This window comes from Palaemon carinicauda, chromosome 21 (genome assembly GCF_036898095.1).
Source record: "Palaemon carinicauda isolate YSFRI2023 chromosome 21, ASM3689809v2, whole genome shotgun sequence".
NCBI classification, from domain to species: Eukaryota; Metazoa; Arthropoda; class Malacostraca; order Decapoda; family Palaemonidae; genus Palaemon; species Palaemon carinicauda.
Window position 1 is genome coordinate 27485342 of NC_090745.1, and position 26173 is coordinate 27511514.

The following is a 26173-nucleotide window of genomic DNA, read 5'->3' on the forward strand; positions in this document are numbered from 1 at the left end:
CAATCTTGAACGGGGGGAATGCATATAGGTCTAGATGTGACCAATCTAGGAGAAAGGCATCTATATGAACTGCTGCTGGGTCCGGGATTGGTGAGCAATATATTGGGAGCCTCTTGGTCATCGAGGTTGCGAAGAGATCTATGGTTGGCTGGCCCCATGTGGCCCAAAGTCTCTTGCACACATCCTTGTGTAGGGTCCATTCTGTTGGAATGATTTGTCCCTTCCGACTGAGGCAATCTGCCATGACATTCAAGTTGCCTTGGATGAACCTCGTTACTAGTGAAATGTTTAGACCTTTTGACCAGGTGAGGAGGTCCCTTGCGATCTCGTACAACGTCATAGAGTGGGTCCCTCCTTGCTTGGAGATGTACGCCAAAGCCGTGGTGTTGTCCGAGTTCACCTCCACCACTTTGCCTTGAAGGAGAGACTTGAAGCTTTTCAAGGCCAGATGAACTGCCAGTAGCTCCTTGCAGTTGATATGCATTGTCCTTTGACTCGAGTTCCAAGTTCCCGAACATTCCCGACCGTCCAATGTCGCGCCCCAGCCTGTGTCCGATGCGTCCGAGAAGAGAACGTGGCTGGGAGTCTGAACAGCCAGGGGCTGACCCTCTCTGAGGCTGATACTGTCCTTCCACCAAGTCAGGGAAGACTTCATCTTCTCGGAAATGGGGATCGAGACCGCTTCTAGCGTCTTGTCCTTTTTCCAGTAAACAGCTAGGTGATATTGAAGAGGACGGAGGTGTAGTCTTCCTAATGATACGAACTGTTCCAGGGATGATAGTGTCCCTATCAGACTCATCCACTGCCTGACTGAACATCGTTCCTTCTTCAGCATGTTCTGGATGCATAACAGGGCTTGACTTGTTCTGGGGGCCGACGGAAAAGCCCGAAAAGCTAGACTGTGAATCTCCATCCCTAAATACACAATAGTTTGGGATGGGACCACTTGAGACTTTTCCATATTGACAAGGAGACCCAATTCCTTGGTCAGATCTAGAGTCCACTTTAGATCCTTCAGACAGTGACGACTGGAAGAAGCTCTTAGAAGCCAGTCGTCCAAATAGAGGGAGGCTCGGATGTCCGCTAAATGAAGGAATTTGGCTACATTCCTCATCAGCCTCGTAAACACAAGAGGAGCTGTGCTTAGGCCAAAGCACAGGGCTTGAAACTGGTAGACAACCTTTTCGTAAACAAATCTCAGAAAAGGTTGGGAGTCTGGGTGGATGGGGACGTGGAAGTATGTGTCCCTTAGGTCTAAAGAGACCATCCAGTCTTCCCTTCTGACCGCTGCTAGAACGGACTTTGTGGTCTCCATGGAGAACGTCTGCTTTGTGACAAAGACATTCAGCGCACTGACGTCTAGCACCGGCCTCCACCCTCCTGTCTTCTTTGCCACTAAGAAGAGACGGTTGTAGAAGCCCAGGGTTTGATGGTCCAGGACTTTGACTACCGCTCCCTTTTCTAGTAAGAGAGACACCTCCTGTTTCAATGCTCGTCTCTTGTCTTCCTCTCTGTACCTGGGAGAGAGATCGATGGGAGACGTTGCTAGAGGGGGTTTTCGTACAAACGGGATCTTGTACCCCTCTCTGAGCAACTTCACAGATTGTGCATCTGCGCCTCTCTTCTCCCAGGTCTGCCAGAAGTTCTTGAGTCTGGCTCCCACTGCTGTCTGAAGAAGTTGGCAGTCAGACTCTGCCTTTAAAGGACTTGGTTCCTTTCTTCTTCCCACGTCTCCCTTCGGCACGAACACCTCCTCTGCTGGAGACTCTGCCACGAAAGGGCGGAATAAATCGGGACGCTGGAGTGTCCATCCTTGGTCTAGCTGACAAGGTAGGCAAAGGGGTGGCTTTGCGGGCAGAGGACGCAACCAGGTCATGAGTGTCCTTCTGTATCAAAGAAGCAGCAATCTCCTTAATCAAGTCCTCTGGAAAAAGGCACTTAGAAAGAGGAGCAAACAGAAGTTCGGATCTTTGACAAGGTGTCACTCCAGCTGACAGGAAAGAGCAAAGGTTCTCACGCTTCTTGAGGACTCCGGATACGAACGATGCAGCAAGCTCATTAGACCCGTCACGTATGGCCTTGTCCATGCAGGACATGATGAGCAAGGAAGTTTCCTTCTCTGTCGGGGAGATCTTCCTGCTCAAAGCTCCCAGACACCAGTCTAAAAAGTTGAAGACCTCGAAGGCTCTAAATATCCCTTTCAACAGGTGGTCTAGGTCCGAAGATGACCAACATATCTTAGAGCGTCTCATGGCTAGCCTGCGGGGAGAGTCTACAAGACTTGAGAAGTCGCCCTGGGCAGAGGCAGGAACTCCCAAGCCGAGAACTTCTCCCGTGGCATACCAGACGCTCGATCTGGAAGAGAGTCTAGCAGGGGGAAACGTAAAGGCTGTCTTCCCTAGACTCTTTTTGGACTGCATCCATTCTCCTATCACTCGTAAAGCTCTCTTGGATGAGCGTGCGAGGACGAGTCTAGTAAAGGCAGGCGAGGATGACGGCGTACCTAATACAAACTCTGACGGAGGAGAGCGCGGAGCCACAGACACAAACTGGTCCGGAAACATCTCTTTGAACAGAGCAAGAACTTTTCTAAAGTCCAAAGAGGGTTGCGTGGACTTAGGCTCGTCAAGGTCCGAATGTGGTTCATCAACGTGTGCCGCATCATCATCCTCAGAAAGTCCATCATCCGAGTATTGAGGAGGAAGCGGCAATGGAGTAGGTAACGGCTGGTTAGCTGAGTCCGGTCTCACGGGTGCACGCGTGACTGAACCGGACGCAACGTCATGGAACTGTTGCCCAGTCTGTGAGCTGGCAACAACCATAGCAGCGCGGGGACGCACAGCGTCTACTCCAGACTGTCTAATCTGATGAGGGTGAGCAGTGGCAACCACACTGGGTTGCGGAGGTTGACGCACCGCGTCAAAACAAAACAACTCTGACGGTTGTTGTACCTCGCGAACGTCAACGGAAGGCTCCGTGCGTCGCTGAACGTCAACATGCGGCTGGCAGGGCACACTGGAACGCATGGGTGGCGGGACTCTCTCAGCTGGAGTGCGCAAGAAGGTCGCCTCAGCGTCCACAGGACGCACAACCGAGTGTGTGGTTGGTTGTAGGCAAGAGGCTGGTGCAGCAGCAACCTTCTCCGCACGAAAGTCCTGCATCAGAGACGTTAATTGGGACTGCATGGTCTGCAGCAAAGACCACTTAGGGTCTGCAGGAGCAGGTGCGGCGACAGACGGTGTAACTGCCTGAGGCGGTACCGCTTTGCCTCTCTTAGGAGGTGAGCAGTCATCGGAAGACTGCAGCGAGTCCGAACTGACCCAGTGGCTACAACTGGGCCGTTGGACTTGCGCGGAAGGGACCGACTTGCGCTTAAGTGGTCGTGAGACCTTGGTCCATGGTTTCTTGCGAGAAACCTCTTCCGCAGACGAGGAATAAATGGGCTCTCTCGTCTTTGTGTGGGTGGGGCGATCTTGGGTAGATACGCCCGAAACCACGGAGGGAACGTCTGTTCGCTGATTAAAGCCTCTCGAACCCATTGGTCGTACGACATTGCTTCTCCCCTGGACTTGGGAGCTTGCAAGAGGTCCCGGACTAGGAGGACGACAGGCACGAACAGACGAACCCTCAAGCGCAACACTATCCACAACACTATCACTCACTTTATCACTTCCCACTGCACTTTTACACTTCAGCTCCTTGACGTCCGCCATGAGCTGGTTACGGTCACTAGCCAGGGACTCAACTCTCTCACCCAGAGCTTGGATGGCACGCATCATATCAGCCATCGAAGGTTCCTGAGTGCCAGAAGGGGGATTAGGAGCAACCACTACAGGGGAAGGAATAGGTTGTGGGGCATGAGGAGAGGAAAAATCAACAGAACGAGATGAACTTCTCCTGACTCTATCTCTCGCTAGCCTACGTGTATATTTTTGGAATTCGATAAAATCGAATTCAGAAAGCCCAACGCATTCCTCACATCGATCTTCCAATTGACAGGTTTTATCCCGACAATTGGAACAAACGGTGTGAGGATCGATAGAGGCCTTCGGAAGACGCCTTGAACAGTCCCTAGCATTACACTTCCTGAATTTTGGGACTTGAGAAGGGTCAGCCATTTTGAATTGGTCAAAGGGGAATTCAAAAACTATCCAAAGTCATCAACAAATAATCCGATATCAAAAAAAGAATGCAAGGATTTATTGAAGAGAAAGCCTGCACAGCGAAAGCTCAAAACTAGAATAGTGTACTTCACCAAATAGTTGTGAAAACAAATCCAGTTAGCAACAGCGAATTAGTAGGTCTTGCCGGTAGCACGACAGAGAGAAAATTGAGTTCTTTGTTTACAATGAGTACTGGGTACTTGGACGACAGATGGCGCTGTTGAAGTACACCCCCTACCTGCATAGCGATCGCTGGCGGATTTTTTCCGTAGAGTTTTCTGTCGAGCAGCAGAGCTGCAGCTATTATAATCACCGGCTAAGTTAAATATTGAAAAATTTTTTTTTTTCATATTTTTGATATTTTTTTGAGAAAATTCAGGCATTTTCCAAGAGAATGAGACCAACCTGACCTCTCTATGACAAAAATTAAGGCTGTTAGAGCAATCTAAAAAAAATATACTGCAAAATGTGCAGGGAAAAAAATAAACCCCTGGGGGTTAAGGGTTGGAAATTTCCAAATAGCCTGGGGGTAAAATGGTTAAAGGTGGAAGCATGCTAATATCATTGTCATCCCCTATACAGTAAAATCAAGTACCCTAGTTTTCCCCAGCATCTTTCATGAACTAACAGCAAAATTCCTTTTCCACTTAGAACTGTTCAACTTGATTGGAAACCACTAAAAATACTTTGCGTATCGAGAGTGAAATACACTCTTCACAACAATAATTAAAATCACAGTACTGTACTGTATTGGCCTCGAAATGACGCACAAAGTGAATGTGGATCACAAACCCCCAAAAATAATTTTCAGGCATATTCCAGACTATAATTACTAACTGATTCAAGAGAAAACAAATGTGAGTGCAGTAATTAAACAATATAAGAAAGTAAACAGTTTAAGTGTGATTGTGTCTGGTCGACGAAGATAACTGAAAACTATATTTCGTGAGGAGACAACCTGGGCTTCCTACCACTTGCCAGTAGAGGGTTCTATTTCTTTCTTAAGAGCATGTTATGTTTGAAGCAAAGCAAAAAATGGGAAAATTTTAAAATCTTACAGGTGACTGTCAATTAAACTGAGCTTCTAAATAATAAGCAATATGAACATCAACGGAGATTTACAGAAATAATAAATATCATTCCACTTACTAAATCAGGTATGTGATGTATAAATAGACGATCCTCGTATGACTTAGGACCTCGGGGATACTTATTTCGCATGTGTTTAATCATTTGATGAAGACGATTAATAGGAAATTGTGATTCAGTGCAGATGTAGACAACACCTGTGAATGGAGAACATACAGTATAAATGTATATATAATTCTGCAATTAACTGGTCAGCACTTGAATTACAGTAGACACTATTTCAGCAAAAGAACTCTCCTTTCTTTTACAAACCTAGAGCTATAAAAAATACACCTGAGGTAATGGAACTTGCAACATACTGTACTGTACAGTCTAGTGAGTCTTAGTTACAAAAAATTGTCTAATGAGTCTTAGTTACTAAAAATTTCTTTAAGCGTACACACAATACTGTACATCTAGTGAGTCTTAGTTGAGAAAAACTGTCTAAAGAGTCTTAGTTACTAAAACTTCTTTAAGAATAGACAATCAAACATTAAAAAAATCTCTTCTTAAAAGTTATGAGTAGAAAAACATTCCATAACAATATGACTGATACATTTCACAGGTAAAACACAAAATTCACAAAATATTTACAAAAAACCATAGCCAATTTGTCATTAATAAAAATGGCATACCAATAAAGGAAACTCTGGAATAGCTGCATCACTACTATCGATTCTTTATTCTGATAAAAAGAATGTGATATGTCCTGGGATTACAATAACAACTGCCTCAAAATAATTGACATACTATAAAACAGCCATTATTCCCTATAAGAATGAAGTTCAGTTACATTGCTCATAAACCCACTCAAACTCGATAGTCTTTAGAAGTGTCTGTAATATCACCATCACTGTGAGCTAGGGAAGGGGGGGGTTTGGGGAAGCCTATAGATCTAGCAGCCGAGTCATTGGCAACCATTACCTCCCCCTCCTTGGTCCTAGCTTGATGGCAAGTGGGGTTGGGCATTGATCAAAGTATATATGAACAGTCTCTAGGGCATTGACCTGTCCCTTGCTTCCGCCTATTATGAGCAACCTTTTAATCTTTCAAATAATATCAAATCAAAGGCTGTGAAAACTCCCCCTGAAAGAAGAAGTATACCAGTGGATACAATAGGTGGGGAGCAAAGGAACCCAGATCTGTCGAGGCAGAAGCCACAGGGGCCCTACTACTGAAATATCGAAATTTAGGTTTACCTTATAGCAGAGAGAAGTTACCACTTATAATGGGACTGGATAGCCCATAACAAAGTACTGTTTCTTTCAGATCTTGGCGAAACATGTGCACCAAAGGTAGCAGTATGATGATCATTGATTAAGGTTACAGGCACTTAGTGATCAATAATGATCAAGGAATTCTTGGGAAGTCATGAAGGAACAGCATTGTACAAAATAAAATTTATGTGTAATTTATTAAAAAAGTGGTTTCCTAAAAGAGTAAGAAAGTACCACTGGATCCTTGATCTTTTTATTCGTTAGACTCACATTTTGCCTGCATCTTTTGAGACCTTTAGTCAATCAGAAGTGATAACATTTTGTCTTTTAAAGAAAAATCCATAAAAAGTCCATCATCATAGAATTTCAAACAGCTACTTATGTCAAGTGAAGGTTAATGTGGTAGATGAAAATTTACCGATACAGTATTATAAAACAGATTGATGTAGTCACCGAGTTCCATTGATTATCTTTCATTGGGGTTTGCAGAAGGATTTTATTCTTATTAAGAATTGAAAATGAAACAAGGTATGATTAAGAAAGTTGGAAAGCAGTGAGCAAAGGCCAACTGGAGCAAATGAATTTGTAAAAAGTAGAGACATAGATGATGCTTACATCATCAAATGTTCCTGAGATGCAACAAAATTATTCAAGGGATTCCAAAGAGAAAAATTATTGACAATTAAATCTTTAAGAAAATTATACATCACATTCATAGTCACACTGTAACTTCACACAAAAGTGTTTGGCCTTTAGAGATGCAAGGATCTTGGAGATGCTTGCTAAAAAAAAATCAGTGTTTACTACAAATATCACAATTTTTTAAATTAATTTTTGTTTTTCCTAACTACGAGTAGACACACCAAAGTCTTATAAACCTAAGCTAACTGTCCCGTCACCCAACCATGTCATACTAGGACCCCAACAAAAAGAATGAGGTCCTAAAACCAAACTAAGTAATACGAAATAAAAAACCCATGTAAGGAAAGGAAAAATCAAGTCTCCAGTCTGACGACCTGTCCTAACAAAACCAGCAGACCCAAGGAGAAGGACGTCAAGAGACCAACAATAATTAACATAGGTCAAGACATAATGACTTGTAAGGCCAGATATGTAATGATCTTCCTGATCAGGTATCTGAATCACAAAAACTTCAGTTTAAACTACAGGCAAAAGTATCCTGTTGAATAGGATGACAAAAGACTGTACGTTAATGACTGATCTATTTGCCATTGTTACTAAATCTAAAAACTATATTATTTATATTAGATAATTCTCTGAACCTTATCCTTATTCCTCCCATTGTCATTATCACTTGTTGGAGCAAGAAATAACAATAAAGATTTGAAGCAAAATAGTGTTGCTATTTATAGTAACATCATTTATCAAATTACAATGCATGAAAAAACTAATCGTCCCGATACAAAATTAACTGGTTTGTCTGCCAATCACACATTATTTTTAACTGAGAAGAACACTCACTGTATTTCTGTTTAACATAAAGTTCTAAACCTTAAATAAAAACATAATGGATAAATGACAGAAAAGAAACTTCAGAGAAGATCCCTTACAAAAATAAACAAAGGGGAAAAGGGGGACCGGACTTTCAGATAATTAAGGAATAAACTCTACACTAAATCAAGAATCTCCCTAACATTATTATCCATCCATGAACCCGACAGACCATCCATTCCCTACCAGGGTTCCGTTGCAGTGGTTTGCGGACTGTGGCCAGAGGTAGTACCCAAACTGCCTAGTGTTTGAATGCCAACCACACCCCAACCTTCACTACACAAAAAATATACAACAGTGGAATACCCAAAAATATAGGTAACAGGTCAAGAGAACGGAGCACTGGGCACCACCCCTTGATTTATACTGAGTAAGGGGACCCAGCTAGAACCTTACTTTCCATCTTCCCTTGCCTTGAGCTTGCTGAATAAATGCATAAGATGACTGTTGATTCATTTCTGAGAAGTCAGCAGAATTTATGAATAGCTCTATCTTCTTTAGGTAAGATGGTTTCAAGCTTAAGTAAAATGTCAGAACATTAGGTGAAAGGGAACATTTATTAAAACTGATAACGGGACACATTGTGGGAGAAAAAACATATGATAAATGACTTATCAGAAACAGATTTGATAAAAAAAAAGTTAGAGTAACATTAACATTTTTTTTGTCAAATTCAAATAAGCAATTGAAGGAAAAATTAGCATCCCTTTACACAATAACAAGATAAAAAAAAAGATTTGAATAACCAAAAAAAAAACAAGAACTATTCACTCTATAAGGGTTCCTTAAACTATACTAGTATAAACAAAGGCACACCTAACCGTGTATCTATTTGGGATACATTCAAATACCAGTAACTTGCCTCACGATCAAAGGGTTCATAAAACAAGGATTGTAATTCATGCGGTAAAACTAGATCCCGGAAAAGGGATTTTGACGAAGGAAAAATCTATTTCTGGGCGAGAGACCCGTGTCGCCCAGTGAAATGCTCCTATAGCACCATTTCTAAGGTATATAACTGCTATATATTACCAGAGAAAAAATTGCATGGGAATGCCAGGTTGAACCCAGCTCGCTCACCTGTATAAGGTGTCGATATAATACTGGGGCGCGATAAATCACAACCAGAGGCCTCGCACCATTCAGATGTCGCCTGTTAAAATCCCCGAACAGCGAGGCGCCGTTCAACCTCGTACTACTACTAACCAACCCACGCCAGTGACGTCACTCCTTATAGCACCCCAGATTGGGGCCCAATTAGGGAGGGACGGGCGGGTTCACTGGGCGACATGAGTCTCTCACCCAGAAATAGATTTTTCCTTCGTCAAAATCCCTTTTCTGGGCTCCGACCCGTGTCGCCCAGTGAAATCGTACCAGAGAATGGGGACCCAATACGGCTAACTACCTGGAGGGAATAACACAAAATCAATATACTGTAGCTGATGAATTTTAATATAAAAAAAGAGGGACATGGAAACCCGTAAACAGATCAACACGTAAATGACAGAGACAATTAGACGTGATACATAAACAAAATGAAACCCGAAGGGAAAGTCAACAGGTATGAATAATGTTAATACAGCTTGGTAAGCAAAATGCAGTAAAGCATACAATCATATATATAAATAATTAACATAACAAAGGAACATCAGCTCGGGGATTCCCAAAAACAAGTGAGATCAAAATAATTCGTGAAATCGATCAATTGAATAATAAATAATACATCATGGTAAATAAAACAGGTAGGAACAACAGGTAAGCCAGGCAAGGGAAAGAGGACAGGGCAAGACGTTGTGATTAGGACTCAGTACCCTCGGGAGGAACCACATTCCCCGCAGCTACTGTGGCAAATCTAAGAGCTTCTAAAGGTTTTAGGTAGTGGCGTTTGAAAACTTTAGGGGACTTACAACCCGTATATTTTGAGAGCTCATCAAATTTCATATGGTGGAAAAAATTAATTAAGGTAGCCACAGCTCGAATATCATGGACATGTGGGAATGATTCAGGATTAGCTTGTTTAATAAAGTAAAGAATTTGTTGCCAGATTCCCTTAAGGGTAATAGTTCCTCCGTGCTCTCTAATAAGGGCCCTGTGGTTGTAGTGGAAGTTCTACTTAAGTAGGATTTCAGGGTGGTAACTGGGCACAGGGATGGATCCCTAGGAAGTGGAACAATCTTCCAGGGGGACCACCTGTTCTGGGGATCCTCATTTTTAGCCAGGAACACTTTATTAGGGGAGAGAAGGACCTCACCAGAAGGGAGAAACTCTATGTGACCTGGGTTTCTAGATAAAGCTGACAATTCCGAGATTCTGGAGCCAGAGGCGAGGCTCAAAAGGAAAAGTGACTTTCTTAATAATGCCATATAGTTACAGGATTCATTTGGAGGTCAGAGGCCAGCTTAAGAACATCGTTTAAAAACCAGGAAACTGCGCAAGGGCGAGTGGAAGGTTTTAGCCTGGCACAAGCTTTCGGAATGGATGAGAAATATGAATCCGTTAAATCAATGCCAAAACCAATATGGAAGATCTTTTTCAAGGCTGACTTAATTGTAGTAATGGTACTGGCTGCCAGGCCTGATTCGAAGAGAGTCCGGAAGAATGTCACAGTTAGGTTCATTGTCATTTTCTCAACCTAGGAATCTCTCAAGAACTTAGCTAATTTCTTGACAGCTGAGTCATATTGTCGGAGAGTAGATTCCCTTTTGTCGGATTCCAGGAAAACAGTATTCGAAGGATCGATGCTTGCACCTCGTTGGGCTGCGAACTTCATGAAGTCCATAAAGTTAGGGCATTCAGAATCCTTGAGGAAGCGAACACATTGCGAGTTTGTACTGTCTGTGTGAGCACCGGATTGGGAATGCGCCGGGGGCTGAGACCTAGCTCTAGCAACAAGGGGAACCAATTGCTCTTGGGCCAGTTGGGGGCTACGAGAGCCAGTCGACCTTTGAAGGATCTGAGTTTGTGCAGAACTTTCAGCAGGAGATTCACCGGAGGAAACAGATAAATCGTCTTCCAGGTACAGTATTCCAATCTAGAATCATAGAGTCCGTGGCATAAGCCTGAGGGTCCAGGTTGGGGGCTACGTAACAATCTAGTTTGCGATTGAATTCCGTCGCAAACAGATCCACCTGGAGACCCGGGACCTGAGATAGTATCCACTGGAAGGATCGATGGTCTAGTGACCATTCCGACTCTAGCGGAGTCGTCCGGGAAAGGGAGTCCGCTACCACATTCCGGACTCCTGCTAGATGGACTGCTGACAGGTGCCACTTGTGCATTGCCGCCATGGAGAAAATCTGCAACATGACGTGGTTTATTTGGGCTGATCTGGAGCCTCCTCTGTTGAGGCAGTGAACTATAAATGCACTGTCGAAAACCAGTCTGATATGAAGATTCCTGGCTGGATTGAGACGTTTTAAAGTGAGGAAGACTGCCATGGCCTCTAGGACGTTGATGTGCATGTGTCGGAAGACTGATGACCATAACCCTTGGACTTTCTTGTGTTCGGAGTAACCTCCCCACCCTGTTAAGGAGGCGTCTGTGTGGACGACGAGTCCCGGGACCGGATGTTGTAAGGGAACCGACTTGGAGAGATTCTTGACCTTCGTCCAAGGGTGTAGACTTTTCTTCAGGAGTGGGGGAAGGCGGGCACGTCTGTCGCGGCGTTTTGCGGTTGCTTTGGATCTCCACACTTTGTTTATGTCCTTGAGTTTGGACCGTAGGATGATGTCTGTCACGGAGGCGAACTGCAAGGAACCTAGGATCCTCTCTTGGTTCCTTCTGGAGGTCAACTTCTCCCTGAGAAATTGCCTCGTCTTCCTCGCAATCTCCTTCCTTTTAGCTTTGGGGAGGCACAGCGTATGGGAGCATAGGTCTCATTGTAGACCCAGCCATTGAAACTTGGTCTCCCGGACCAGGCGGGATTTTCCGAAGTTGACTTGGAATCCCAGTTGACGAAGGAAGGTGAGAACTTTGTTCGTTGCTACGCGGCAATTCTGGGCATTGTCTGACCAGATTAGCCAATCGTCTAGATAGTCCACTACCTGTATTCCCTGAGTGCGAAGCTCTTGAATGACTGTCTCTGCTAGTTTGGTGAAGATTCTGGGTGCCACGTTGAGCCCGAACGGCATCACTTTGAATGCGTAGGCTTGTTTGCCTAGCTTGAAGCCCAGAAAAGGACAAAAATGCCTTGCTATTGGAACGTGATAGTAGGCATCGGTAAGATCGATGGAGGTGGTAACGGCCCCACGGGGAAGTAAGGTCCGCACCTGCGAGACGGTAAGCATACGGAATTTGTCGCAACGAATGAAGGAATTTAAACGAGACAGGTCCAGGATTACCCTTCGTTTGTCTGAGCCTTTCTTTGGCACGCTGAACAAGCGCCCTTGAAATCTTAAGCGACGTATGCTTTGGATCGCATTCTTTTGTAGCAGATCTGTCGTGAAGGAACATAGTTCTTCTGTTGGCAATTGGTAAAAGCTGTTCGGTGGAGGAGGTCCCTGTATCCAGCTCCACCCTAGTCCTTTGGAGATAATGCTGGAAGCCCAATCGCTGAACTTCCAACGGTCTCGAAAAAGGGACAGTCTCCCTCCTACCTGCGTTGTCTCATTGGGTGGAGGATGATTTGCCTCCTCTGCTTCCACGGGAAGACTTGCCCCGGTGGTAACCCCTTCCGCTACCTCGGGCGCGAAAGGCACCCCTGGCACCTCTGTGACGCTGGTAGCCACGGAAGGAGGTCTGAGCCTTATAAATGGGGTTAAAGGCGGGGGAGAAGGACGTGGAGGCGATTTGAGACTGAGGGACCAGGACGTATGGCTCTTACTGCTGGCCCTTTGATGTAGAAGGCTGGGGGCCTTGGGGAGCTGTTTGAACCCTGAATTGGGAAGAGTGGAAAGGCCTCAGTCTCTCCCTACCTCGGATTGGGGTACCAGTAGGCTCATATCTCCTCTTCGGGACGAGGCCCCACCTAACTTTGAGGCTTTGGTTGGCCCTAGCTGCCTCGCTAAGGACCGAGTTAACCAAATCATCCGGGAAAAGATCCGGGCCCCAGACCGGAGCTTTGATGAGCTTATTAGGCTTGTGCCTAATGGTGGCTTCAGAGAGGACGTGTCGTCGACAACGGGTCCTGGCGCTTGCAAAATCATAGGCGTCAGCCATGAAGTTTTGCAGTTACGACTTAGTGAGGGCCTTAAGGAGGTCCTCCTCGTTGTAAGTGGCAACGGCCAACTCGGAAAGGGTGACCGAATTGAGAGATCTGCCGAATCTGCACCTAGAATCAAATTCTAATTTAAGAAGAGACTCTGGGAGTTTGGGAAGCCGTTCGCTGAACTGCGTCGAGGCACATTCCGTGCTCAACTTACCTTCGGAAAAGGTAGCTGAGGCATACCGCCAACATTCATTGTCCCCCGGAAAGAGGAGGGAGGTTAAGTCGGTCTCCCTGAGTTGTGGTAAAGGCTTCTCATCTTTGATAGCCTGGAAGACGGACTCCAGAATCTTGGTCGCATATGGTGTAGGGGTTTGGTCGTCGGCCACAAACATAGTGTACGAACTCTTGTGGGCCGTAATCATGGTGTTCAAACATTGCCACTCATGGAACAGGCGAACCAAGACAGACTGTGCTTGTTCCTTAGGAAAAATGTTATTTTCATTAGTAAAATAAATTTTTGAATATACTTACCCGATAATCATGTAGCTGTCAACTCTGTTGCCGACAGAAATCTACGGTCGGGATACGCCAGCGATCGCTATACAGGTGGGGGTGAACACAACAGCGCCATCTGTGGTCAGGTACTCCAGTACTTCTTGTCAACACCACCTCAATTTTTTCCTCGGTCCACTGGTTCTCTATGGGGAGGAAGGGTGGGTCAATTAAATCATGATTATCGGGTAAGTATATTCAAAAATTTATTTTACTAATGAAAATAACATTTTTCAATATTAATCTTACCCGATAATCATGTAGCTGATTCACACCCAGGGTGGTGGGTGGAGACCAGCATACATGTTAACAAAGAAGCTAAGTATCCCGTATTTTATTTTATTAGTTATTCAAAAATAACATAAAATAAATAAGTACCTGGTAAGGAAGACGACTTGAACCACTACTCTGCCTTTATTAAGTACGTCTTCCTTACTGAGCGTAGCGGTCCTCTTAGGATGCTGAACGACTCTTAGGTGCTGAAGTATAAAGGGCTGCAACCCATACTAAAGGACCTCATCACAACCTTTAACCTCGGCGCTTCTCAAGAAAGAATTGACCACCCGCCAAATCAACAAGGATGTGGAAGGCTTCTTAGCCGACCGTACAACCCATAAAAAGTATTCAAGAGAAAGGTTAAAAAGGTTATGGGATTATGGGAATGTAGTGGCTGAGCCCCCGCCTACTACTGCATTCGTTGCTACGAATGGTCCCAGGGTGTAGCAGTTCTCGTAAAGAGACTGGACATCTTTGAGATAGAATGATGCGAACACTGACTTGCTTCTCCAATAGGTTGCATCCATAACACTCTGCAGAGAACGGTTCTGTTTGAAGGCCACTGAAGTAGCCACAGCTCTCACTTCATGTGTCCTTACCTTCAGCAAAGCAAGGTCTTCTTCCTTCAGATGAGAATGTGCTTCCCTAATCAGGAGCCTGAATAGGTAAGAAACTGAGTTCTTAGACCTTGGAAGAGAAGGCTTCTTGATAGCACACCATAAGGCTTCTGATTGTCCTCGTAAAGGTTATGACCTTTTTAGATAGTACCTAAGAGCTCTAACTGGGCAAAGTACTCTCTCCAGTTCGTCCCCCACCAAGTTGGACAGGCTTGGGATCTCGAACGACTTAGGCCAAGGACGTGAAGGAAGCTCGTTTTAGCAAAAAACCGAGCTGCAAGGAACATGTAGCCGTTTCAGATGTGAAAACTATGTTCCTGCTGAAGGCGTGGATCTCACTTACTCTTTTAGCTGTTGTCAAGCACACGAGGAAAAGAGTTTTTAATGTGAGGTCCTTAAAAGAGGCTGATTGGAGAGGTTCAAATCTTGATGACATAAGGAACCTTAGGACCACGTCTAGATTCCAGCCTGGAGTGGACAACCGACGTTCCTTTGAGGTCTCAAAAGACCTAAGGAGGTCCTGTAGATCTTTGTTGGTGGAAAGATCCAAGCCTCTGTGGCGGAAAACCGCTGCCAACATACTTCTGTAACCCTTAATCGTAGGAGCTGAAAGGGATCTTACGTTCCTTAGATGTAACAGGAAGTCAGCAATCTGGGTTACAGTGGTACTGGTTGAGGAAACTGCATTGGCCTTGTACCAGCTTCGGAAGACTTCCCCTTTAGACTGATAGACTCTGAGAGTGGATGTCCTCCTTGCTCTGGCAATCGCTCTGGCTGCCTCCTTCGAAAAGCCCCTAGCTCTTGAGAGTCTTTCGAAAGTCTGAAGGCAGTCAGACGAAGAGCGTGGAGGTTTGGGTGTACCTTCTTTACGTGAGGTAGACGTAGAAGGTCCACTCCTAGAGGAAGAGTCCTGGGAATGTCGACCAGCCATTGCAGTACCTCTATGAACCATTCTCTCGCGGGCCAGAGCGGAGCCAACCAACGTCAGCCGTGTCCCTTTGCGAGAGGCGAACTTCTGAAGTACCCTGTTGACAATCTTGAACGGCGGGAATGCATACAGGTCGAGATGGGACCAATCCAGCAGAAAAGCATCCACGTGAACTGCTGCTGGGTCTGGAATCGGAGAACAATACAACGGGAGCCTCTAGGTTATCGAGGTAGCGAACAGATCTATGGTTGGCTGACCCCACAGGGCCCAAAGTCTGCTGCAAACATTCTTGTGAAGGGTCCACTCTGTGGGGATGACCTGACCCTTCCGGCTAAGGCGATCTGCCATGACATTCATATCGCCCTGAATGAACCTCGTTACCAGCGTGAGCTTTCGATCTTTTGACCAGATGAGGAGGTCCCTTGCGATCTAGAACAACTTCCACGAATGAGTCCCTCCCTGCTTGGAGATGTAAGCCAAGGCTGTGGTGTTGTCAGAGTCCACCTCCACCACCTTGTTAAGCTGGAGGGACTTGAAGTTTATCAAGGCCAGATGAACCGCCAACAGCTCCTTGCAATAGATGTGAAGTGTCCTTTGCTCCTGATTCCATGTTCCCGAGCATTCCTGTCCGTCCAAAGTCGCACCCCAGCCCGTGTCTGATGCGTCAGAGAAGAGACGGCGGTCGGGTTTCTGAACAGCCAAAGGAAGACTTCCTTGAGAAGAAAGCTGTTCTTTCACCACGTGAGAGTAGACCTCCTCTCTTCGGAAACAGGAACTGAGACCGTCTCTAGCGTCATGTCCTTTATCCAGTGAGCCGCTAGATGATACTGAAGGGGGCGGAGGTGGCGTCTCCCTAACTCGATGAACAGGGCCAGCGATGAAAGTGTCCCTGTTAGACTCATCCACTACCTGACTGAGCATCGGTTCCTTCTCAGCATGCTCTGGATGCATTCTAGGGCTTAGTAGATCCTTGGGGCCGACGGAAAAGCCCGAAAAGCTCGACTCTGAAGATCCATACCCAGGTAGACAATGGTCTGGGATGGGACGAGCTGGGACTCCTCAAAATTGACCAGGAGGCCCAGTTCCTTGGTCAGATCCATAGTCCATCTGAGAATCTCCAGACAGCGACGACTTGTGGGAGCTCTTAAAAGCCAGTCGTCTGACGGAGCCGGACACAAGATCATGGTACTGCTGCACAGTCTGTGAACTGTCAACCATGGGGAAGCGAGGAAGTACAGCGACAACCCGAAGCTGTCTAGACTGTCTGGGTCGTACAGACAACTCCTTATCGGGTTGCTGAGGTTGCCGCACTGCGTCACAACAAGTCACTTCTGCTGGTTGTTGAACGTCTTCCCAGTGACACACTGACTCCGTAAACAAAAAATCCTCTAACAAGGACTAAGCTTGGACTGCATGTCTTGCAACAAAGCTCAAGGTCTATGGGAGCAGGTGTGGTAACAGACGGGGTTAGCGACTGAAGTGGAACCATTACCCTCCCTGGAAGCATGTTATGCTTAAATAAAAGTCCATAAGAGGCTAAGCAGCTAAAGGCTCCTCTCCAAATGACAGAGTCCTCAAGGGAATATCAGAAGGAGGGAGAATAGCACTTTCTCATCTACAGGAACCATATCCGAGAAAAGCTAAGTTCTCTCAGTGAGGGTTTCACTGGTGCAAAAGCAGCAGACTAGAAGGCAATGTTATGAAACTGCTTGACAGTCTAGTGAGTTGGCAACAACCAAAGATGTGTGACTGAGGAGCAGGCGGTAAGGTATGCAGAGCATGCTGTATGTAGAGCATGCTGTAAGGTAAGCAGAGCATGTTGCATGGCGTGCGGCTTATGCTGCATGGGATGAGGCTCATGCTGCATGGGATGAGGCTCATGCTGCATGGTATGAGGCTCATGCTGCATGGGATGAGGCTCATGCTGCAAGGGATGAGGCTCATGCCGCATGCGTTGAGGAGGATGCCGCATAGTATGAGGCTCCTGCCTCATGGGTTGAGGCGGTTGCCGCATAGCATGAGGCTCCTGCCTCATGGTTTGAGGAGGATGCCGCATAGCATGAGGCTCCTCATAGCATGAGGCTCCTGCCTCATGGGTTGAGGAGGATGCCGCATAGCATGAGGCTCCTGCCTCATGGGTTGAGGAGGATGCCGCATAGCATGAGGCTCCTGCCTCATGGGTAGAGGAGGTTGCCGCATAGCATGAGGCTCCTGCCTCATGGGTTGAGGAGGATGCCGCATAGCATGAGGCTCCTCATAGCATGAGGTCCCTGCCTCATGGGTTGAGGAGGATGCCGCATAGCATGAGGCTCCTGCCTCATGGGTTGAGGAGGATGCCGCATAGCATGAGGCTCCTGCCTCATGGTTTGAGGAGGATGCCGCATAGCATGAGGCTCCTCATAGCATGAGGCTCCTCATAGCATGAGGCTCCTGCCTCATGGTTAGAGGAGGTTGCCGCATAGCATGAGGTTCCTGCCTCAAGAGTTGCGTCTGCCTCAAGGGTTGAGGAGGTAGCTGCGCAGAGAGAGGCTCTTGCCTCAAGAGTTGAGGCGGTTGCCGCATAGCATGAGGCTGCTGCCTCAAGGATGGTGGAGGTTGCCGCAACGCATGAGGCTGCTGCCTCAAGGATGGAGGAGGTTGCCGCAACGCATGAGGCTCCTGCCTCATGGTTAGAGGAGGTTGCTGCAAAGCATGAGGCTCCTGCCTCAAGGGTTGAGGAGGTTGCCGCATAGCAAGAGGCTCCTGCCTCAAGGAAAGTGGAGGTTGCTGCATAGCGCTGGTACCTGGCAACTCCCAATGCGGCAGCTCACGCATGGAGGCAGGAGGAGCCTCAACATCATATGTCTGGCAGGGTGGACTGCGCAGAGGTGGAGGAGCGCTCGCAGGAGGAGGTGTGCTAACCTTCTCTGCCTGAAACTCCTGCATCAACACCGCAAGCTGAGACTGCATTGTCTGCAGCATAGACCACTAGAGTCTATGAAAGACAACAACAAACGGAGCTACTGTCCGTTGAGACTGAGGGTCTAAAACAGCTGGTGCGGCAACAGACGGAGTTACTGCCTGTTGCGGTACCACCTTGCCTCTCTGGGAGGTGTGCAGTTGTCGTACTGCAGCAAGTCCGAACTGACCCAGTGTTAATGGCTACACCTAGGAGTTGGACTTGCGCGGAAGGGACCGACTTGCACTTAAAAGCTGCAAGATTTGGTCCATGGTTTCTGCGAGAAACCTCTTCCGCAGACGAGGAATAAATGGGCTCTCTCGTCTTTGTGTGGGTGGGGTGATCACGTCGGCTACGTGAGTTGGTTACACCCGAAACCACGGAGGGAAACGTCTGTTCATCGATCAAGGCCTGATGAACCCATAAGTCCTTCGACGTTACTTCTCCCCTGGGCTTGGGAGCTTGTAAGAGGTCCCAGACTAGGCGAACAACTGGCACGAACAGACGAACCCTCGAACGCAACACTGTAACACTTTGCGCTTATCACTTTATCACTTTTGATTTTCTGTTTGCACTTACCGTAAATACTCGTGTAATGTTCGACTTCGTGTAATGTTCGACCCCCCTATTTTGCCTTCAAAATCATGAATTCATCATATACCTCATGTAATGTTCGAGTCTTGATTTTGGCAGTAGGCTAGATGTCTTTTATCTCCAGCATACCATAATTACCAACAAAGTAAGGGTTATGCCTAAGTGCGATAAACAAATGTATAAAACAAATCGGAACAACACCTAAATACTAACATCTGTTTACAATAACAATTGAGTATTCAGCGTACATTTTATAGCGAACACTTTAGTAGACGATTATCACCACCGCCTAATAGCTTTCAAAAACAAGCAAACACTTCAAGTAGCAAACAAAATTAGTTCATCGTTTTGAGTAACAAATTACCATTACCGGTAATTGCAGGTAATTACGGTGATTATAATTACCCGTTATGCTAATCATTTTTTTTCCTCACAATATATATGAATAAGAATTTACTCATAACCCATCAAGATGTCTACCAAGAAATATAAAAAATTTACTGCAAAATTCAAGCTTCAAATTATTGCAGCCGCTGTCCGCTGAAGCGACAAATAACGTTCAAGCCGTAAAAATGTTTGGAGTTACCGAAACTAGCGTTCGAACTTGGAGAAAAAAAAATGTGGATTCAATTAATAAAAATTTTTGCGGTTTATTATTAATATCAATTAATATACAATACCAAGTAAAATAAAATGAGCCTTATTTTTTCATTAACCATATCACGTTATAACGTACGCAACCCGACAGTTTGCTAGCTTCATAGCTGCTGCGTTATGGTAAAGTCATTACTCCTAGCAAAAAAAAACTATTTATGATTGTTTAGGAAATAAAATCCATGCTAATAATATGTCTGGTGTTAAATGAACATGGTTAGTACTGTATATATAGGCCTAGCCTATGTTTACCTACCAGAAGGTAACCTTATATACGTGTAAGCATAGCCTACGATTACCTACCGGTATGTAGCATAGCCTAGGGTAATTTTCGCGTAGGCCTAGCTTGCGTTTACCTACCGGTAGGCCAGAAATTTTTACTGTTTCAAATATATATCTCGTGTAATGTTCGACCCTTACTTTTTTAACTGAAAAATAGGCCTTCAAAAATCGAACATTACACGAGTATATACGGTATTTCACTGAACTCGAAACTTTAAGTGGTTTGTACCTGAAACACGCAATTCTATCCTTCATTAAAAGTTAGTAATTGCGAAAACAGTATTACAATGTAACAGAAAAACATAATGAAAGATAAATAATTCAGTGGCTGGAAAAGAGACTAAACACTAGATCAAATAAACTACGTTTAAAATCTCTCACCGCAAAAAGCCTGGGAACAAGAATAAAACTCTAGAAACGTTTACCTTCTTCCCCTAAAGAGACTAGGGAGAAGAGCAAAAACGATAACAACGTTACCCGCTTGAACGAAACGTTTACCCTCCTCTCTCTCCCTCCGTCTCTATCTCTCTCTCTCTCTCTTTAGACTTAGAACCTGAGAGATGAGCCCAATTATATATATCGTTAAAACATATTATTGTTAAAGGAAAAAAACTGAAAGATTTCCCAAATAAAAAGTTCCTTTATTAGAATTAAAACCATTTAAGCTAAGAAAGAATGAACAAAACGCTAGAATCGGTTTACTCTTACTGCAACGTGAAACCGTTAACACTCTCTCTCTATCGTAACGATAGAGCGCAAGTTGAACGTTCTGAACGTCAACAACTGCAGAGACAAAACAAAACGTTAGTTCAACTTTGAAAACAGTACGAGACTATCAAAGAAATTCTTTCAAAAACATTAAAATAGCATAAAATGTTAACAGGTAAAAACGAAATGACGGGCTCAATGTTTATAATAAAAGGAAGTTAATCGAAGAGGCCTATAAAAGGCGGAGAGATATAAAATAAATCTATAACTTTGTTAAGCAAAATTAAGAAAGAGAGTCTATACTCTCTTCGACACCAACCCTTCCGACTAAGGGAAGGGTCGGCCATTTAAAAGTGAAAGAGAGTTCATACTCTCTTCGTCACCAAAATTAAATCAAATTAATTCCAAAAAAACTTGCTAAGCTAATGATAAAGCTTCCTGAATAGCGAAGGCTAAACTCTAGAGCAAATACATCACCAAATCGTGAACAATAACTCCAGAATCAACAGCGTATCCATGTAGGTCTAGCCGGAGGCACGACAGAGGAAAAATTGAGGTGGTGTTGACAAGAAGTACTGGAGTACCTGACCACAGATGGCGCTGTTGTGTTCACCCCCACCTGTATAGCGATCGCTGGCGTATCCCGACCGTAGATTTCTGTCGGCAACAGAGTTGACAGCTACATGATTATCGGGTAAGATTAATATTGAAAAATGACAGTTTCCTTTGGAACCTTATCTAAACGGATCAGAGCTTCTGTGAGGCGAGCGTAGCCGGGGAAGGAGAATTCAAGACCCGGCGGGTAGAATTCGTAGTCAGTAAGAGGCCGTGTACCGAAACACTCGATTGACAGCATACCCTCCGAAAAGGGGGCATGCAATGCTAACCTCCAAGGGTTATTCTTATTGAAAGGAGGAAGCTTGGAGGCGTCGGGAATGGGGTACTGCTGTTGAGGAGGTGGTAGCCCCGAACTCATGAGGCCTTGGACTAGGCTTTCCACAGAAGATATCCTCTCGTGTGATTGCTTCGTATGAGACGATAGCATCGACTCAAAACGAGCAAACAGTTTGTCAGAAAATTCCTCCATGTTAAATGATCCCGCCTGGGGGGAAACAGGTGCCGGAACAGAGACTACCTCTTGAGAGGTTGAGGGCACAGCAATTGGGTCTTGAGAAACTCTGGTGGAGGAGGATTTAGCCTCCGAGGGTGACGATCTCGAAGGGTTGTGGTCTTGGGAAGATTTGTGGGTTCTATATAAAGGCTTGTGAGGAGCCTTCACTTTGGGTGGAACGGGTCGGGACCTGAGATCAGTCCTGGTTGCCTCAGGAAAACCGCGAAAAGAAGATTGGTCGGAAATAGAAGAGAAAGCCGGGCTAGGGAGAGGAATCCCAGCCCGGGAACCACCTGACTCACCTACGTCCCTACCTGCGTCGGGATCATCCAGAGCCATGGGCTCCACATCAAGGTCGAGGGTAGCGACGTCCTCAGTTAGGGTGGCGCCCGTCTCCCCTTGGTCCGGGGCCAGAAGAAGAGATGCAATGCTCTCGATGATAGGGTCCGCTATCGCTTTGGGGACCGCAGCTGATGTTTTAGCATTGGGGTAGAGGAGGGAACACCATTCCTCAGAAAGGATATACGGCTGTCTGGCCTTCACGTTGCGGGCGAACCCGCCAAGCCAGATCTTGAGGGTAGCTCAGGCTGTTTCCATTTCAAGCTGGGTGCTCTGAAAGAGAACAGACTATTAGTGAGTGATAAAAGTGCCAAAGAAAAAACTGAGAAGCCCAAGGACTTTGTAGGCACATATAAGGCATGCAGGAAGTCCATAGGACTATGGCCTTACAGTACAAAACAATAAAAGAGGACATTAAAATGTGACTCCCCACAATTCTGTAATAGAGTAACTGCACTCACCGATTCAGATGTTAGAGTGGAAGCCAATTTGTAGCAGACAGGACAGTTGTCCGGATGCCAAACAGCTAGGTCATCCACTTGAAGAGAGCAGTGAGCGTGCGAACGACACACATTATGGCCACAGGGTTGGTGAGAACAGCGACACATGCCGTCATCGCACAGCAGACAGTCTGTAAGATAAAAGATACATGAGTATATTAAAGGAAAGCAATTAGGGGCCGAAGGTCCCAGTGCTTAAATATTATAAAAGTTACTATCATGGTATAAAAGTTGAATATATATAGCTATAATTATCCCTAATGAAAGCAAAAGAAGGGCACGGGGCCCGAATGCTGTAACTCTATATATATATATTAAACCCATGATAAAACTAGTCATATAAGTGCCTAACATATGAATGAAGGCAAATAGGGGACCCTGGGGGGTCCGGGGGTTATAAGTCATATATCAAATAAATGATAAAAATTATTCATATGTAATGCCTTAATAATTGAATGAAGGCAAATTAGGGGACCCCCCAGGGAACCCCGGTGTTTAAAAAATCAAATAACAGCTTTACTTGATTATAAAATTATTAAATTAAATTAAATTAATGAATTAAATTAAGTCAAACCTTAGTCGTGATCATATCATGGAAGGCAAGGTCGAGAACTAGGATCGTATATAATAGATAAACATGACTAAAATATAAAGGGAATCCAAGTAATAATGAATAACGTTGGCTCCGGGGCTCAACTAAAAAACTCGACCGAATGGTAATGAATAAAAGCTACTCCCGGGGATCCCGTAATGGAAGTCTTTAAACATATATATATATATCTATATGAGGTCCGTGAGGTGCGTGACAGGGGGGGGGGGGGATCTTAAAAGGGTCCATGACGTGCGGGACCAAGAGGGAAAAGCCCGTACACAACTTAATATTAAATAACATAACAAGGTACCACGGAACGAGTCGAAACTCCCCGCCGATCGTCAGCCAAACGAGCGACGGAAAGAAACGACTACGACCGGGTAGAGTAGTGGGGAAATGTAATGTACGTTAACGACTAATAATAGAATGCCTCACAGAACAACGGGAACCGCCCGTGCAAAGAGGATGCCCCCGGGAGGAGTACATAGGCGCTTATAAGATATCGGTGGGAGGAGGCTAGGAGTAGGTTGGCTCCGAGACGATATCAGGTATACCAACCTGCCAGACCCACGAGTGATATGATCATGTGGAAAGATTAAAACACTATAAAAAACAAAACACATGGTAAATAAGAGAGGAAGGCATGCTGGATGATAATAATAATAATAAAATTAGCTATAAATCAATCGTAAAACAAACGAGGGCGCGAACAAGAGACGGGAAAGAACAAGCCTGACGGCGCTTGGAGTAGGCAGGGCTACCAACAGAACACAGGGTCAGTGAAGTGCTGACAAAATGTAAACTAAATTGTAATAACTGACTCATGAAAGCCCCTCGAACTAATGCAATCATACGAATGACGTTAAAATAGTAAGCGAGTCCGTGGCGTGCGAACGTAAATAAGCGAAGATATGATATGTGGAAAAGAACGCCGATGGCGATCAGGCATGCCAACTTCCAATATACGCACATGAATATGAAATAACTGTTATCATAAAACAGGACAATATAAAATTGATACGGTGTGTGAACCGTGGAGATCCATAAAGTTCACAACGAGAAACAATCAGTATGGAGGACTAATTGAAAATCGTTAGAACGAACGAGAGAGAGAGAGGAAGGAGCCTGTCCCGAGGGAGACCCAGCAAGGTCGTGAATAAAAAACTGAATAATATAAACAAAAATGGACAAGGCCCCCTCCAAAATCTCAAAACTCATAGCTCTGGTACTTAACTTAGATGTAGTGACAGTGGAGTCGGACATCTTGAGGTAAATCCAGAGAAAAACCAGCGAAATTTACACACAACACAAAGTATTGTTAACAAACTGCGTGCTATTTTAGGAGTGACGTCACTGGCGTGGGTTGGTTAGTAGTAGTACGAGGTTGAACGGCGCCTCGCTGTTCGGGGATTTTGACAGGAGACATCTAAATGGTGCGAGGCCTCTGGTTGTGATTTATCGCGCCCCAGTATTATGATCATGAATGGGAGGTAAATCAGTTGTTGTTTGCGGATGATACTGTACTGGTAGCAGACACAGAAGAGAAGCTTGACCGACTAGTGACAGAATTTGGAAGGGTGTGTGAGAGAAGGAAGTTGAGAGTTAATGTGGGTAAGAGTAAGGTTATGAGATGTACGAGAAGGGAAGGTGGTGCAAGGTTGAATGTCATGTTGAATGGAGAGTTACTTGAGGAGGTGGATCAGTTTAAGTACTTGGGGTCTGTTGTTGCAGCAAATGGTGGAGTGGAAGCAGATGTACGTCAGAGAGTGAATGAAGGTTGCAAAGTGTTGGGGGCAGTTAAGGGAGTAGTAAAAAATAGAGGATTGGGCATGAATGTAAAGAGAGTTCTATATGAGAAAGTGATTGTACCAACTGTGATGTATGGATCGGAGTTGTGGGGAATGAAAGTGATGGAGAGACAGAAATTGAATGTGTTTGAGATGAAGTGTCTGAGGAGTATGGCTGGTGTATCTCGAGTAGATAGGGTTAGGAACGAAGTGGTGAGGGTGAGAACAGGTGTAAGAAATGAGTTAGCGGCTAGAGTGGATATGAATGTGTTGAGGTGGTTTGGCCATGTTGAGAGAATGGAAAATAGCTGTCTGCTAAAGAAGGTGATGAATGCAAGAGTTGATGGGAGAAGTACAAGAGGAAGGCCAAGGTTTGGGTGGATGGATGGTGTGAAGAAAGCTCTGGGTGATAGGAGGATAGATGTGAGAGAGGCAAGAGAGCGTGCTAGAAATAGGAATGAATGGCGAGCGATTGTGACGCAGTTCCGGTAGGCCCTGCTGCTTCTTCCGGTGCCTTAGATGACCGCGGAGGTAGCAGCAGTAGGGGACTCAGCAGTATGAAGCTTCATCTGTGGTGGAAATGTGGGAGGTTGGGCTGTGGCACCCTAGCAGTACCAGCTGAACTCGGCTGAGTCCCTGGTTAGGCTGGAGGAACGTAGAGAGTAGAGGTCCCCTTTTTGTTTTGTTTCTTGTTGTTGTCGGCTACCCCCCAAAATTGGGGGAAGTGCCTTTGGTATATGTATGATGTATGTAGTATTATATCGACACCTTATACAGGTGAGCGAGCTAGGTTCAACCTGGCATTCCCATGCAATTTTTTCTCTGGTAATATATAGCAGTTATATACCTTAGAAATGGTGCTATAGGAGCATTTCACTGAGCGACACGGGTCGGAGCCCAGAAAACTTGCTTTTAAGTCTTCTCCAGGCTGACTAGCAACATAATCAGGTGGATCATGCAATATTATTCCTGACTTATGACAGGAAAAAACTTCAAGCTTAAAGGAGAACCCCACAACACTGTGGTTCATAATCTGCATGAACAGTCAATCTGTTTTGGGCATTGACAACACTTAAAAGTTTGGCTATCACTGATAACTTTGCTATGCCACTTTATGTTCACTTGGTTC

The 26173-nt window shown here is 45.2% G+C and overlaps 1 protein-coding gene across 1 annotated transcript in view; it reads right to left on the reverse strand.

Annotated features, from left to right (window-relative positions):
• LOC137615232 (DNA repair protein XRCC3-like) overlaps nucleotides 1-26173 on the reverse strand; it is a 400961-nt gene that overhangs the window by 358819 nt on the left and 15969 nt on the right. Inside the window, exon 4 of the mRNA XM_068344925.1 lies at nucleotides 5313-5449. Within this exon, the coding sequence (XP_068201026.1) occupies nucleotides 5313-5449 (137 nt within the window). The remainder of the gene's footprint in view (nucleotides 1-5312; nucleotides 5450-26173) is intronic.